Consider the following 17105-nt stretch of genomic DNA (forward strand, 5'->3'; position numbering starts at 1 on the left):
TGAGGCTTCTATAGAGCTGGGGACTATCACATGACCTGCTCTGGCCTATGGCCGTAAGGAGGAGCCCTTCATTGCTAAATCTGCAGTTCCCTCCTTTGACCAGAGCTGGTCAGTGGCGCATAGACTGAATCCTCACCTAAGATCACCGCCAAGAGCTATAATGAGCAGGTGTGCTTTTTTCCCACTCAGAGGTTTCCTCTCTTTGAAGAGCTGCCCTGCCCAGTCCAAAGGTAAAGAACAGTAAGAACTGTTGCCCCTCCATAGTTAACACCCAGGCAGCAGGCTGACACACTGCTTGCCTGGTCACAGCCTTGCACATTATGATGTGATGGGCTGAGCGTCTGTTTAAATAAGTAGTATTTCTATATTTGCATTTGCACTTAAACATAAGCATACGTAAATTTGGTACAAATCACTGTGGTTTTTTTTTTGGTGATTCAGAAATGGCCAACCCCTCAAGATACACTGTGTGCTTGGAATCCACCCGTCTCCTGCTGCTGGTTTCTCCTTTACTGCTCGCCTTGGGAAGAGAGAGATGCTTATGAAGTTGCCGCATCAATGCACTTGGCTGGGTGTCTCTACATGTATGGACAATGACGATGAGTGTGTGCCTGTTGGCCTCCTCTGTGCCTCCACGTGGTTCTGTGCTTACCCAGTGCTGTTGCCAAAAAGGCACTGCAATAATTATATCTTTTGGAAAGCTAGAGTTCCAAACACCTGCAAATCCTGTCCCACCTGCTTTGGGAGTACCCAGTTATACCTGAGATCCAGGATGATGCTTCACAGGCCCGGCTGAGAAGAAGCTCAGTCTTTTTGCAAGAGCTACACCCTTTGCTGAGTGTCAGAATCAGATAGGGATGGGGTGATCGAAAGCAGTGGCTTCGTAAAGTGACTCTGCTCAGGAAGTTGAAGCAACAGAGAGAGAGAGAGAGGAAGGAAGAAGTGGGTCAGGCTCCTGAGTCTGAGGTAGACACTCCAGCATTACATGAGGCCTGCATAAGCTTCCCTTTGAAGGAAGGGCTGGAGGCTGCACCATGGGCTGAGATCCTATGCCAGTCCTGGTATCATGAATATACAGAGGCAACTGACATCTGCGGCCATCAGGGCTGAGGCGCAGAGGTACGAGGGAGTCAAAGTGCAGCTCAACAAGCTTTTCCGGCTGGCAGAACTAGTGGGTGATCCTCTGCTGAAGAACAACATCAAGGCTTCCCTGAGCGTGGTGCGAGGTATGTGGCCGGGGCTTGGTAAAGGGGTGGAGAAACAGCCTGGTTGGCTAAAGGGCATTTTCTCTGGGGCCGCTTCATCAAGGATCCATGTGCTGGAGTAAACTTTCCCCCCAAGCTGTCAGCGGGTTGAAATTTTAATTGATTAACTTTCAGTTTACTTCCCACAAAACCTCCAAGTAGTTTCTGCAAGGCTTTGTAGAAGTGCTTCGGCTCTTGGGCAGTATAGAAATTAAATAATGAGTGAGTGAGTGAGTGAAAAGCTAAAAGAGCCAAACTGACCATAACACTGAAATTTCTCTGAGGCCCAATGTTAATTACTGTGGAGCATCCAAATGTCAGGGCTTTGTCCTGAAAGGCAAACTGTTTCTATACATAATCAGATAAGAAAAGCCAATTCTTCCTCAAATTTTGTGGAAAGAGAAGGCAATTAGCACATCTGAATGGCTTATTGATAAGGTTGCTCTACGGGTTTTTCTTAAAGCAGCCCTCTGATTTTCTGCCTTTATCAGCTTATACTGCTGTTACTGGGTGACTAATACTTACTGCAAAAAGTCAACATGAAACTACTGCAAACCAAACTGACATTAAAGCCACAAGACTGTGCCAGGCTGCATTTACCTGTTTAGTTGGCAACTTTTCCCATAGCACTGCAAGACTTTCTTGCTTTTTGTCAACCCCACAAGTTGACTGGGCTATGGGACAAACTCCCTGACAATAGAGCTATCTAAACCTGAATAGGATTGTGTCCTAAGAAGTATTAAATGCAAAATACAAACATACAAATTTCAAAAATATAATACAAAATACAAATATAATACAAAAATACAAAATTTGTAAAGGCAATTCTATATTTTTGTGAAATTAAAAGAAGTATCAACTTGAGTGTATTTTATTTCATGAAATATCAGTTTCAGATACTTGTTCCTAAATTTGGCTGTCCTGCAATGACTTATAAGTCTGCACTCTCTCATTTCTTGCTATGGGCGTGCATGATGTTACATCAGTGTTGCTATGATGCTAGGGTTGCATGGCAGCCTGGCAAATGTTTAGGAGTGAAGAACAGATCTGAAGAGGAACGTCCTGCATTAGCTGTTAGTGCCAGATGCTCCAAATAGCCCCACTTGCCAGCCACGGTCCCTCTTTTCTGATTCTGATCAGTCAGTCACTTTCTCTAATTTTACCTTTTGGAGATGCCTCATTAATGTTTCGTTAGCATGGTTCCCTGGAGCTGACCACTTGGGTATCATCAACAAGAGGACCCAAGAGGATGCAGATCTGCATAATTTTTGTATATTTGAAGTTACAGGCATAGATGCACTGTAGGAGTTGTTATAATTTAAAGAGGAAACACAATACCAGCCACCATAGTGTGGAATGGGAAAGGCTGTGACCAGGTGACCTGTGCACTTAGTTTGCTCTCTGGGTGCTGTTCGGCAACTTCAAGGCCCCTTCCTGGTCTCCTTTCTTACGGTTCTTTATCTTTAAATTGCGCTTGGCTAGCTACGCACTTCACAATCCATTTCACACACTGTAGCTGTTGCTGTTGAAGTATATTTTGTCCTGCTGAAAATATATTGTAAAACATTTTTATCTCTCTCCTGGCTCTAGGATATTACCAACATCTTTTGAGTGTTTAAATCAAAGAACAGCAACTGATAAATACAATGTATGGAGTAGTCATGCCCTAATGCCCACCAGATTTGTTGGACTACATCTTCCATAATCTAGCTAGGGAATTATGGAGAGTTGTAGTCCATCATGGCTGGAGAGCACCCAGCTGGGAAAGACCAAAGTAGAGCCTTTGATAATGTACTGCAGGTGAGGGGGTGAAGCTTTCAAAAGGATCTGTGCTTGGAGAACAGAGTCTTATTAACATGTCCCTGTTATGTCTGCTGTGCTGATGGTGGTACAATGAAAAGGCATGTTGGCAGATGTTATTCTAAGACAGGAGCTGGCAACTGTTCTCTAGTAGTCCAAATGTTGCTCTCCATAGGTATGCAACTTCGCCCCACTCCCCAGCTGCTAGAACTTTCTTTTCTCTTGCTCCCCTCCATGCTTTCTGCAAAAGGTCAGAGCAGTTTCATATGTTACAGATGTCCTATAGGAAATTGTACAAATTCCACATTGTGTGTTGGTCTGAAAGATGGACAGGTGTATGACCCTTTGCATGCAAAATGTCATATGAGAAAGGTGAGGTTGTACAAGGCAGTTTATTACAATATGAGTAAAACTGATTGGTGGTTTTACGGCTTGTTGGTTGTGTACAGTCTAATCTTACTGGTGTGTACTGGTACCATGGAGCTTACAAGGGCTCTGCAAGGGTTCCCATATGGAGGTGAATGACTACAGAAATGCAAAGCAGAAATACGAAGAACAGCCCGTAGGAGGCAAAATGAAAGGGTGGGAGTGAGAAGCAGTTTTTCTTCCTTCTCACAGACTTCTTTCCACCTCTCTATAAGGACCACACAGTTTAATTTAGGACATAGAGAGGGGATGGAGAGAAAAGGAGAAGTGAGTGGTGCATGTAAAGTACTTGCTAGATTTGCTAGCATGATCCTTTGGGAAGTTTAGCTCCTCACAGACTGCGTAGGTAGATTGCTGGCAAAATGCATTCCTACCCAGAGTTCACAGATGTTTCACAGTGTTATGCTTGAGGCTGAAGAGAAGATGATACAAACTGCTGTTTGTCTGTTGTTTTCAGTTGTATGTTCTGCCAAGCATCAACTTGCAGTTGTACTTGTGCAAAACTTCATGTCTTGTAAGCAAAACTTTCAAGAAATTCTGGCTTAAACTGGCATAGTCTCCTCAGGCTGGGCCTCTAGCAGTTCAACTCTTGCAAAGTTTATTTAGCTTTTCTGAATAACTGAAATGATTATTTAGGGACCCTCCAGAAAGACATGTTTGAAAACAGTGAGGCGGAAACTGTCCAGCAAGAGCAAATTCACTTACCAGGAGATCATGAAGTCCCAACATATAAGTGATGGTGGTCAGATCTGGCAGCACTAGGTAGGTTGAACCCTAAGAAGGGGTGAGATGTTGGCTAGGGTTGACAGGGAGATGCAGTCCAACAATCTCTTGAAGGCTGGACAACATCCTCCCCAACCTAAGAGGTCAGAGCTGGAAACACATTTCTAATGTGTTTGCCCTCATGGCTTTCAGTGGCCTTCCAGATTAAAACAGATCAGTTCTTAATGGAAAGAGAGGGGCAAGATTTGCTGCAAGAATGCTCTGGACAACCAGCTTGCAGAAATATGCTTTCAACAAAGCAGTATATCTTAAGAGCTATTGTAGTGATGCAGCTCTTTATACCTCATAGTAAGTGCAACAAAAGATCGTGCCTTTCTCATGCTCCCCAGGTACACCGGTCCTTACCGGCGTTAAAAGAATGGTCAGATTAATGGAGAACCAGTGAGTTTGCCATATGCAGGGATAATTACAGGCAGTCTGAAATTGCTGAATTTACTCTCCCTTCACTGCATTCCGAATAAGGTGGCAACTTACACATTGCCAGAAAAAAGAGGAAAGGCAACACAAAGAAGGGGGGCAGAAGGGAAGACAGAGTTGCATGGGCTGATCCACATGTATAGAAATAATTACTTTCATTTCATCAAATACAGAAATAATTACTTTCATTTGACTAGAACTACAATATATCTCACCCCAGTGAGGGAGACTGTGACATTGTGTGGCTGCTTGGCTCATTGTCGGTTAGTAACCTAAAGGCTTCTCCTGGCTTTCCTCTTTATTTTTAAACTGGACTTGGACTAGACAGCCCTCCAAACAGAAGACTGTCTTTTGTAAAGCAGGTCACCTGGCCACCTTTCCTGTCAGGCATCTGATGGGTCAGTGTGTACTTGAGAATCTGCAGTGCAATGAGCATATATGGTTTGCATATTAATTAAAATATTTATGCACCACCATCTCATGCCAAAGCGCCTTACAGCCAACTTAATCAAACTGTTGTGAAACAGAAGCAGCAGTAAAAATAACAAAATACAGGCCTGTAGTGGAAAACGAAAACATCCTTTAAATAGCAGAAGGTCCAAATGCCCTCTGAATGAGTAATAGTGCAAATGAACACTGCACAGGTAGAACAAAATTGTAGCTCCCTAAAATAATAAACTGACTCCATTAATTAATGAATAGTAGATTGAAAAATGCATGACAATCTATGAAGCCCAGGCAGATTGGATTTTTTCAAACATCCCTTGTTGGGCCATGTTTGCTGGGGGATTAGTGTAACAAAGGATGTATGGTTCCAACCTTAAAGTCTAATACAACACCTGTGTAGTCAAGCACAAAAAGGATTGTGGGAGTTGTCTAGGGGAAGGTGGAAGAAGGCTGAGTTAGCATATTAGTCCAGGACTGGATGAGGCCCAAGTTCAAGCCCTTGCTTAGCCATTATCATATTGGCTGATGGGCCAGTCTCTCATGCTCTCTGAGCTTAATCTACCTCATAGGATTTTTAGGAAGATAAAATGTGTTGTGAGGTGGAGAACCATGCATGCCATATGGTGCTTCTTGGAAGGAAGAGCTAATAAATTAATGAATACCTCCTGCTAGGTATTAAACTGTAGTGGCCCAGTCAAAGTGTGAGCTTAATGTGGCTCTGTAGCATTTGCCAATCTACCTTTTTTTTAGATGCGGATCCTGCAACTATTGAATAAAGGTGGGGGGGGGGGCTTAGAAATACAAGCCTACAAAAAGTCTCACCTGAGAGCCAAGCAACATGTTATGCTAATTGCACAGCTTGTTGTTGTGGGATGACTGTTTCTTAAAAGGGAATGTGCACAGCCCCTATTTGGATGGAGACCACCAAGCACCCCCTGCATTGTTGGGCATGCAGAACTGCGGTACTGATGAACTCATTGCAGATTAACACAATGCAGAACAGAATCACTCATTTTATGTATGGTGAGGTATGTTGGTGATAGTGTTGAACTAGGACTCTGGTGATCTGGGTTTTAGTCCCCACTTTGGGCCAGTCACTCACTCTCAGCCGAACCCACCTCACAAGGCTGTTGTTGTGAGGATAATTGGAGATACGCAGGAGGATTATGGAAACTGAATTGGGTTCCTTGCAAGAGGGAAAAAGAGTTTATATTATTATGATTATGATTATGATTATTTCATTTATATGGTACTCCCCCTCTACCGCCAAAGTGAATTTTGGATGCATCACATAAAAATCTAGATCTACATTTGCTAAAAAAAATCAAAACTGTTTTAAATGGGGAGATGGGAGTGAAAGGTTTATGGTAGGGTTTGTGTGGGGGAAAGATAGCATATGGTCAAGGAACAAGACTAGACTGAATGTATGGTTGGTGGCATCCAGTTTGCCCTTTCTTCCAGAAAATCCCCCTCTTTCTTTTCTCTAGATTAACTTTCTCATGGGTGACGCTGCATTGGGGCAGTACTAGGCTGTGGGGGAAAAGCAATACATGAGCCAGCTTCGGTCAAAGATTATTTATATTACAATCATACGCTAAAAGCATGTGGAGGATTAAAAGGTCTTCAGGCAATTTGAAGTGGAGAGAGAAAGGAGAGAAAAGATGGATATCTGGATGGAGCAACTTCCTCACAAAAGGCTTTTTGGAAACAAAGGCTCAGTTTCCTGCTCCCTTGGAGTTTGTGTGCAATGCATTTCCAGATGTTTGCAAATAGCATTTGGAAAGGTCCTCTTTAATGTGTGGCACTTCACAGTATGAAGTGTATTATGGACTTCTGGACTTGCTTGTCATGTTCATTTGAAGAACTTCCAGCTTTGTGTGCAGTTGACCATTACAGAAACATAGGAAAGTTCTACAGTATTTTTGGGGGGAGGGGGCTTGGGGATGCCAGTTCATAATACAATTGACTTGTTTCATTGATAGCACATCATATGCTGTGTGTTATAGATACATACAGAAGCATTAATAGTGGTTAAATAAATAGTTGCATCAGCTAGTTGGGTGGAACCAAGGTGTCTGAAACAGATGTGGCATAACTTGAGCTGAGCCTCACGCCCTCTGAAGAGTGAAGGAATATCCAGACGGGTGGAGACGTTTGGACCACTGGAATTTTACATTGCATCTGTAGTCTCATTGCGAACCTCATGACTTAAGAGTGGATGGCTCAGCAATTGGCCTTTAAAGGTATGGAAACCCAGGGTTGTTGGCATAATGGCAGCCAGGTGAGCCACAAGGTAGCCAAAGCACTGCCAATCTGCTTCTGACCAGACCATCAGCTTGGCTGGAGACCCGATCATTCTGTAAGTAAGGAATGGAAACATTGTGAGAAAGACATTCACAGTAGTGTCTGTCTCATGCCAATCAGGAAAGCTAGAGAGAAGACAGAAATCATTGTCAGTGTAATATGATCCACACAAACATCTGCTGGAACTCTTTCCTGTGGAGGGTATGGTGACTTTCTGGGGCAGATGCTTGGCCGCCTTGTGTAGCAGTTGTAGCCACCATCATGCATATGTTGGGAACTGCGCAGCAGTAGCCACTGCCACATTGCAGAGGCTCCTGGAATGCAACCTCGAAGCTCACCTGCTACTGTACAGGTGGTCCTCAGTTGAATTTGAAAAAGCACTGCATTTGCAGCCAGGATGCCAACTTTTTTTTAAATTTTCACGTAAAAGAAATAAAATACAAATAAGAATATAAAGTGTGTGTGTGTGTGTGCTTGAAGGAAAAAGGATACCAAGGGATATTACAGAAATACAGTATAATTTCAACACCTAACCTATTTGTGAGAAAGCAAAAATTTCTGTCTTTTCTAGCCACAGTTATATCAGTCAATTCTCAATCAAGGTTCTAGGACAGATTAATCTAATTTATCAAAACAATTATAAATAATGTCATAACTTTAGCATGAAGTACAAATCTCTAATATTTTACAAATTCTGTTTTCTTAAATATTAGTTAAATTTCTCATAAGATTTCCATTTTTCATTAAATTCATTGGCAGTTCTTCTATTTAAATAATTGGTTAATTTCACCATTGTTGCATGTTCAGCTAGTTTATTTTTCCAGTCTTTGGTAACTGGACTGGCTCTGCTTTCCACTTTGATGCAATTGTAACTCTTGCCACTGTTATCATATTTAAATAGCTCTCGCATACTCTTTGGAAGAATCCCTGGTATGATACTCAATAACATATTCTTAGCATTCATAGAAAAAATAATTTTCAGAATTTTCTGCATTCCCACATGTATTTGTCTCCATTAAAAAAAAAAATCACATGGCCACCACATATGATAAAAAGTCCCATCTATTTCTTTACATTTCCAGCATTTCCATTATAATTCTTATTCATCTTCTGTATATCTTTCAGGGTAATATACCACAGAAGGTACATGTTATACCAATTTTCTCTTAATGCTTGACTGGCAGTAAATTTTATATTCTTCGTCCATAGGGCTTTCCATTGACAGGGTGGTATTTCTTCTCCAAGGTTCCACATCCAACATATCCATACATATTTTGATTTTTTGAGTTTCAGCATCATGTTGGAACAGTTATTTATAGCTTTGTCCTAACAGATGGACTTTCTGATGTTTAATACTCTTTTCAAAAGCCATCAGGTCTCTTATTGTACTCTTTCCTGTTTGAAGTTCCTTTTTAAGTTTTGAAGCCAGTGTATGATAAAGAAATCATTCTATATTTTCCCTTCATCTTTTAGTTCTTGCCAAAGTTTGATTTGTCCTTGTCGATCAATCATGTCCACATATAAGATCATTATTCTTCCTTAAGTATTTCCCGTAGTATGTTTCTATTGGAGCTATCAAAGAAGCAATCATAGGACTGATTCTCCTTCTCATGAAATAACATTTTTTTATTAAACCGTCTCTAATTGTATGGCTATTATTTCATGTCAAAGCTTTTTGGATAAATTTTGTAGCACAAAAATAATTATGCATTCCATCTTCAAGATTTTCCGTTTCCAATTTTGGGTGCCAATGTTTTTGACTGGCCCTCTTTCCTGCTGCTTTGACAGCCACATGATCCACAACTATTAGTAGCAGGCATTCCTGTGCTGATTGTGGCTTTTCATGCCCTGCAAAACTCCACATGCTGATTGCATCATTGTCAGGCTGCTCCTGTAGAAAGTACAAAAGCAGGTCAGGCAGAGCTTTGTTTATTTTTCTGGTCAATTTCAGGTTCTCATTGACTGGACATGGATTTATCCTGCACAGTCACCAAGAACTTGTTATGTCACCATAGTGGAGAGCCTAAAGGAGATGCTGGAAGCAGATCTTGACTTTAGATGAGTGAACTTGTACTTGGGACTTGTGCCAGCCCCTGCCATCCTTGGGCAGCTAGCAGGTCTGTCATGGCCCACTGCTGATGCCTGCCTGCTGTGGGTTCCTCTTTCTAAAAACCCGACTCCTCTTTCTTAATGTCAAAAATATAATGCATTTTCTGGTGAAATCCACAATTAAGATGCATTATGCTTTCCGCAAGGCATTATATGTTCTCTGGACAATTTTAAGTTCTTCAATATCTATTGGTAGAAATTGGTTGTTGTATTTTTGGATCTTTACACTTCCTCTGATTTTAATTTGGTGTTATACTATGGTTTAAACCTTCTTGAAGTTTTGTATTATAGTTTATCATGTTGCTGTATTTTATGGTTTTCATTCTTGTGGTCCTCCCAGAGAGGTGTCCAAACAGCACCAGGGAACTGCATATAGCTTGCCCTGTAAGTTTCTCTCAGTGCTCCCCAACCTGGCATTGTTCTAAGGCGTTGTGAAAAATTGAAAAGATGGCTAGTTAGGGCCCCCTCACAGAGGAGGAGGGAGTCCACCAGAGGACACTTTGGCCAGGTTTCCCTCAAAGCTGGAGTTATCCCTGCTTTGACTGTTAAGGCCCTTAACATGTGATTTCTTTCACTTAAGGCCAGACTTAAGGCCACTTAAGGTCAGTTGAAAGCCACACTCCCTTGTGGGTAATCTCCTGGGAATTGCATGCTCATGATGAGGGCCGAAGACAGACGTGGGCAGGGATGGTCCCACCCTTTGCTCCTTCAACCTCCTCCTTTTCTCTCTCTCTCCCTCTCTGCCTTCCTACACAGTGAACTGCCATGGAAAGGATAGATCACTCCTGCTAATGAAACTGCATGGATTGCATGTAGAACACTGAAATTAGATCAGGGGCCACTGGTTACCAGCCCATTTAAAAAGATGGGTACTGGCTTTGCTCCATGAGATTACAGGATGAAATTGTGCATGTCAGGATTCAGAAATGGGTTAAGCAGCCTGTGAAGCCTTTTTAACAGTGAGACTAGCTGAGCAGTGAAACAGATCCCCAAGGAAGCTTGTGAAAGCTCTTGGATGCTTTTTAAAAACAGTATGAAAAACATCTGTCAAGGTTTGCTTACATTTAATTATGCATTGCCTATGTATAATTCCCTGGCAATCCCTTTCAGGTGACAATTCCTGTTATGCTTTCCCCCTATCCCTACAGGAAGGTTTAGCACATCTCTTAGGTCTTTACCAACTCTATCTTTTCATGTTACCTTGCTCTGGGAAATGAACTATGTCTCAAATAGAAACATAGGTAAAACATTCAAGTCACTGGGCTGGAAGTGTTGGACTCAAGGGGTCCAGCCCTGGTGCACTCAGCCCAATTAAGCACAAGGACAGAAGGGAGGAAAACTGTATTTTATTCTCAAGTATAAAATTTGCGAAGTGGCAATCGACCTTGAACACATGGTGGAGCCTTCTTTTTATACCCAATGACCAGGTAGTGATGACAGCTGCTTCTTGGACTGAAATTCCCGCCATGATTCCTGATTGGCAAATTTGAATTCAGGTGGTCCGCATGCTTACCTGGGAGGCTGAGCTACCTGGCGGTTGGGCTGGGAGCTTCTAGAGAGGGATTCCCCTAGATCCCTGTTCACATGGAGGCTCGAGTTACACTGATGACACTTGAGTACGTGACGAGCCTGCACAGGTTTAATGCTGACCAGCCAGGTAAGTCCTGCAGAAGGAAGGGGATCATTTGATACATTTATATCCCACTGTTCCTTCAAGACGGGTTGGCAACTTGTGGCCCCTAGATTTTTGGCTTGCAACTCCCATCGTCCCCCAGGATTAACTATGCTGGCTAGGCTGGTGAGAGCTGAAGAATGAATCATTTGGACAGCCGCTAGTTGCCCATGCCTGCTGCAAGGAGTGCAGAGTTCTTGCCTAACCATTATACCAGGAATAAGGGACCTTGTGAAGCTGTACCTCCTGGAGTCCAAAAACTTCTGGAGGGCCAAGATTCTCAATCTATATTGCGTTGCCTTGGTACTGGACAAGTTGGTTGTCAGAGTCCCTTGCAGGGTGATCCAAAAATTAGGACTCGTGCACAGCCATGAAGGCACATGATGTGTCAATTCTGCTGAAGGGAAACAGGTTTGGGTCCAGTTAGTGTGCAGATGCAAGACCTCTTGGGAATCCTTTGTATAACATCTTGAGTCCTGTGAAAGAAGGCAGGATATAAATAAAGTTGAAGGACAGGCAGACAGGTACTAACAAGCCATGCTTTCCCAGCATAAAAATGCAGCAGTTTCCTCTGCCCATCCCCACCGCCCATCTGTGAATCCTCTGCCTTTTGTGAGGCTGCTATAACTGGGTATCTGTTCAGAAGAAAAGAGAAGTGGCGACTGAAGCGGTATACACACTTAGCAACCTTGGCGGAAAGAAGAAATAGTCACATTTCTCAAATACACGTCCAGTGCAGGAAACAGCTTTTGGGGCTGGCTTGGGGTTGCAGGCGAAGGGAGGAGGCTATAGATTCTGCCCCACCTCATGCCCTCGAGACATTTTTCACTTTTCTCTGAACTCACAGGTGATCTGGGATAAGGGAGTGGATTCCTAGTTGAGTGCTGGCAGGGGACTCCCTTGTTTATCTCTGAATTCTGAATGCTAGGAAATAAGGGATAGGATGGTGCAGTGGGATCTGGCGGGCTGTGAGTCACCTGGTGTTGACATAAATTGCACCCCTGGAATGGAGCATTAATTCTTTATCCATGGGCCAATGAAGATTAGATAACTGCTTAAAGGGATTCTTAACATACAGTGAGATGTTCCTTTGAAGCCAAGGTGCACAGAAGAGGCTGTCTCCTGACATGATTCACTGCTCTCGATCGGCTTCCATGTGGGTTTGCTTAGATACTTCAGCCACTCCCGCTGTGCATGAGTGGACAGTTCTTACTCCCTGTAGACTCTAAAAGAAACTTTTCAGTTGCTAGAGTGAAACTGTGCATCAAAGAAAGGGGCCTCAGTTATTAGAAATTTGGGGAATGCTGGGATAGGATTACCAGACAGAGAATATGACACCCATTTCTCAAACTGTTCAGGGCACAGGACTTGCATCCTCCTTTGCATGTGGTTATCGGCTTCCCTTGCACTTACGTTCCAGTGGACTGTGAAAACATGTGACTGAGGACACAGGAAGCAGTTTTATGGATTTGCACGGGAGATCTGAGCCATTGTCTTTGCTGCTAAGCTTCGCTCTTCAGCAGCGCTGCAGATGAAACATACCATCCCTGTGACTTCAGCAGAGTTTTTCCCAACTTTACTTAGCATCTCCATCCACACAGCACCCTCCTCCCCACCACAGTGTCTGTGTGCAATGGAGCTTGAAACATCAAGTGAACAGCACAGGCCCCAGCAGCATCACGCAGCAGCCCCCGCTTGGCTCTGTGTCACTTTCCATCTTGGGGGAAACTCTGAGGCATCCGTTGATCTTCAGCAGCTTGAAACGTATCTGTTGCTCAAAAGCAGCGGAGACTGGATGCCCCTCCGAAAGGTAGCAGCAAGGGAGCCCCCTTGCCTCGGTGTCCGATCCACAGGGGTTAGCTTCGCTCTGGCAATGAATGGCCCTGACAGCAGGGAGCTCCCTCCTGCTCCTGCAGCGGGGTGCTCTTTGATGTCCTCCTCAGGCAAGCAGGACACACGGTACAAAAGTGTAGCTGTCCAAAGAGATGTATGCTGATCCGCACATACACGGAAGAAAAAAACTGCTGTGGGGAAAACACAGAGACAGGGCATCTGCAGATGTGTAGCACACAGCGCTGCTAAGCTTTCAGCAAGTCAGTGTTTGTGCAAGGCAGCTTCCTCTGTTGTTTTGATAATCAGACGGGTGCTGCTTCCCCCTCGGTGCTATCTGCAGTGGCTGCACATGTGCTGATAGACAGGGGCTCTCCATGAATTCAGAGAAGGCCCTGTCCCTGGCTGACCTGAAGTTGCAGCAAGTCATGGAATCATTTTGCAGCAAGCATCTGCTCTGCCACTGAGCTGTGGTATGCCAGGTAGTCTATGGAACATGGAAATGGAGCCCAGCGATAGAGGAGGGCAAGCAAATGAGACCATATATTTGGCAAGCAGGGCCATCTCTAGGTTTTGGAGGTGGGCCCCTCCTCACCAGCACTGTCTCCAGCTGTTAGTGGTCCTCCAGCTCTTTTTCATCCTTGCTGCAACCTGCTTGCTGTTGGCCAATGGGTAGTCAGCCAGTAGCAAGCAAGCAAGCAGTGGCATCTTCTGCTCGTCTTTCTCGCCACTGCTGTTGCCTGGACCACTGTGAGAGGCAGGCAAACCAAGAGGCAGGAACAATGAGAGGAGAAACAGGTCCAGGGCCACTTGCCTGTGCCACCCACCAGTCCTGCTACTAAGCAGTGTGTGTGTAAAGAGAACCTGGAATTTTTTCAAAGACCTTCCCAAACACTTAACTTAGAAAAATATAAGCACATATATTGCACTGACCCAGGAAACTGGATGTCTTACTATGGGCTCACCTGATTTTCATGCTTATTCATGCCTTTCAGTAACCTCATTTTGGAACAGCAGCAGCTTTTGGTTTCGGATAGTTGCAACGACTCACAGAGCTCATTGACAAAAGCTAGACTTCCCAGGATTAACATGTAATGTCAGCTGTACACATAAGACTGGTTCAGCACATGGCAACATGACTGGATGGCAGCAGGGATCCTGGGCAGATGTAAACGCCATGTGAAAACTGTGGCTTTCTTGGTTCCTTTGTTACTGGGCTTACCAGCTGACCTTGAAGGGAAATAAGCCTAGCTTTCTCCCATGCCCTTCCAGGGAGATCGGTTGTATTAATGCTACGTTCAGTTGCGGTACTGTGATGGCCACCGGCCATCTGACATACTGTGGAAGAGAATTAACAGATCCCCTCATCTCAGGGGAGAGCACACCACAGTTTTGTGCCACTGTGTAGAAAGGCTCAGCATACCAGGCGATCCAGGCGATCATTTTAAAGCCTTCTCTCAACTTTGGGGTGTGCAAAATTAGCAAGTAATAATGTTCAGCTTAAAATGACTCTCCAGATTTTTCTTGTGGTGTTTTTCTTTTTTCTTGTAGTCACAGTTCAGAAATGCGTATTTGAACATTTGTAAGTGAATTTCAAGTATGTAAAAAAGAAATCTGCATGCAGCTTCTTACATTATTTCGGAAAATTATATACAGAAATTGGTTTTTGAAGATATAATTAACAGATTTTTAAAACACTGAAAGAATGCCATTAGCTTGACGTTTAGCATGTGTCATTTATAATGTTTTAAATATGAACATTAGTTTTGCAATTGTTACAAGATGTAAAGTCTGTTATTTGATTGGTTGAGCTATTCTTACTGTTCAAATGGTGTGTTTTTTTAAAGAAACGTAAGTACACAGTTCAATTTCTTAATCAAACTAGTGGAACCAGATATTTAATGTCATTGAAAAGCAGCGGATGTGATTGTTTTAAAAAAGGCAAGGTTTGTGCAAATATGTTCAAGCTATTGTATTAAAATTCAGAGATATTAATTCTAATGTATCAACTAATTTGATTAAAAAATACCTGTAGGCCTTATGGATAAATTTTAGGCTTATTGCTGGGATGGGAGAAGGCAGATTATCATGAGCCCAGCTCTCACCTTCTTGTCCTGAGCCTCTAAAACATCAGCAGTCTCCTTGCAAAGCAGATCTTTGCAACTACATGATAAAAAGCCCTCGAGTAAGCTGGAAGCGTTGGTTCTGCACATATCAAGAATTATAATTGAATCCAACCTAGGGCCTTCTCCTCCAAACATTTTCCTTTCAGTAGCTCCACAGCTCTACCCTCAGGGTGGCTCCCGCTGCTGAAGGGCCAGCTGGTTAGGGCAGTGCAAGTCCTCTAAGTGGGCTGCTCGTCCCTCCGGATACCTTGTCACAGAGCCTAGGACTGGGCATGGCAACTGCTCTTCCTCCTCCCTGTCTTCAACCCTCCTGTCCCTTCCAAAACATCCCCATTCTTCCAGTTGGCCTGGAAACCTGTGGACAGTTGCCTTGAGAGCACTTCAAAGGCTTGTCTCCTCAAACGTCCATCTCTTCTGTCTCACGGGCCCCTTCGGCTTCATAATCCCAGCAGAACTGACCCTGGGATACCTGCCAAGAGTGGTGATCCACTCCACTCACTACATAGATGCCTGCATGTTTTGGACTTCAACTGCCAGCATTCCTGACCATTGGCCATGTTGACAGAGGCTTCTGGGAGCTGCAGTCCTGAATACTTGCAGCCCTTCCTTCTGCTTACTCCTTTCTTAAAGTGCTATTCGTGGGTGAATGTGTTTCTATTTCTGTCATGACCAGCAGTTAGGGAAAGCATTCTGGACCATTATTCCACAAAAGCAATTAACTGATTGCTTAATTAATTACACTGATGCAGCCTTCTCCAGCCAGTGTCCTCCAGACACTTAGCACTGCACCTCCCATCATCTCTGACCATCAGCCATGGACAACTGATAATGATGCAAGTTGTAGTTCAACCTCAGGTTGTGGAAGGCTTGAAAGACTGAGTGGATCGTCTAGTAGGAATACATGTCAAATGCACAAATAAATACCTTTATTTTGCAGCAAAACAGGGTCATGGTTTTACTTGTAGTGATCAAGATACTATAAGTATTAAGAGATGTGGTGCAACCAACATTCTTAAAAATACATTGCTTTTTGTGTGAGCAATCTAACTATTAATATATTTGTGAGCAGGCCTTAAAACCTGCTTGAGAACCTTGATGGGAATAACACCCCTGTATATACTGCAACATCATAGAAAGCTACAGACAGCAATTCACCCATTGAAGTTATGAGCAGCAGAAGTTCTGTAGGTGCCTCCACTGTGTAACTGCCCTGCTCCATTCATACAATTTTAGGGAGGTCTTAACAATGCCATCTTCTGCTTGTTATCCTCCTGTGTTCTCTCATTGCTCTTTCTGTCTTTCTACCTTTCCGCAAAAATTCCATTTGGGAAGGAAAGGTAGCACAGTGGCGCAACATCCTTGGACTGGTAATGCTCAGGTTTCTCCCTCTTGTGTTATCATTAATAGCTGCTTTACAGACAGATGCAGCAACTACAAATAACAAGGTTTCAGAGATAGAATTTGTTGATTTCTGCCTGTTATGGCAACTGTTAAGAGCAGTGCAGACTCTGTCTGTTAAAAGGGGTGGGTAATCAGAGGCGGCAGGGTGGTCATTGCAGCTTACCTGTGCTATCTGAGCAGTCAAATGTTTGATGCTATGTGCAGACTAGTGAGTGAGATCAGGACTCATGAGGGGCCAGATGCCAAGTAAAACCTGCTTGATTGCCCTTATTCCTTGCTCACAGTTCAGAAATGAGGATCTGGAAAACATGGACTGGAGATATGGATCCAGTCTGTGGTTTAACATCAATTCCTGCTGTCCTTACGAATGAGAATGCAGAAATATCATTAAGGGATCAGTTCCCTGGTAAAGAGCAGGTCCAGTGACTGGCAGCCTCGTGCAGGAACAGGGAATATGTGGCCCTTCAGATGATGCTAGACCGCAACACCCACATTCCTACAACATTGACTGTGCTGGCTGGGGCTGATGGCAACTGCAGTCCAGCA

General features: G+C 43.6%; 1 protein-coding gene across 1 annotated transcript in view; it reads left to right on the forward strand.

Annotated features, from left to right (window-relative positions):
- Positions 1–1002: 1002 nt before the first annotated feature.
- The window catches only part of AGAP2 (ArfGAP with GTPase domain, ankyrin repeat and PH domain 2), a 137343-nt gene continuing 121240 nt past the window's right edge, over positions 1003–17105 (forward strand). The window contains exon 1 of the mRNA XM_044443277.1: positions 1003–1226. Within this exon, the coding sequence (XP_044299212.1) occupies positions 1067–1226 (160 nt within the window). The 5' untranslated portion in view covers positions 1003–1066. The remainder of the gene's footprint in view (positions 1227–17105) is intronic.

The sequence above is a fragment of the Varanus komodoensis genome, unplaced genomic scaffold, assembly GCF_004798865.1.
Source record: "Varanus komodoensis strain SLA01 unplaced genomic scaffold, ASM479886v1 scaffold41, whole genome shotgun sequence".
In the NCBI taxonomy this organism is placed as follows: Eukaryota; Metazoa; Chordata; class Lepidosauria; order Squamata; family Varanidae; genus Varanus; species Varanus komodoensis.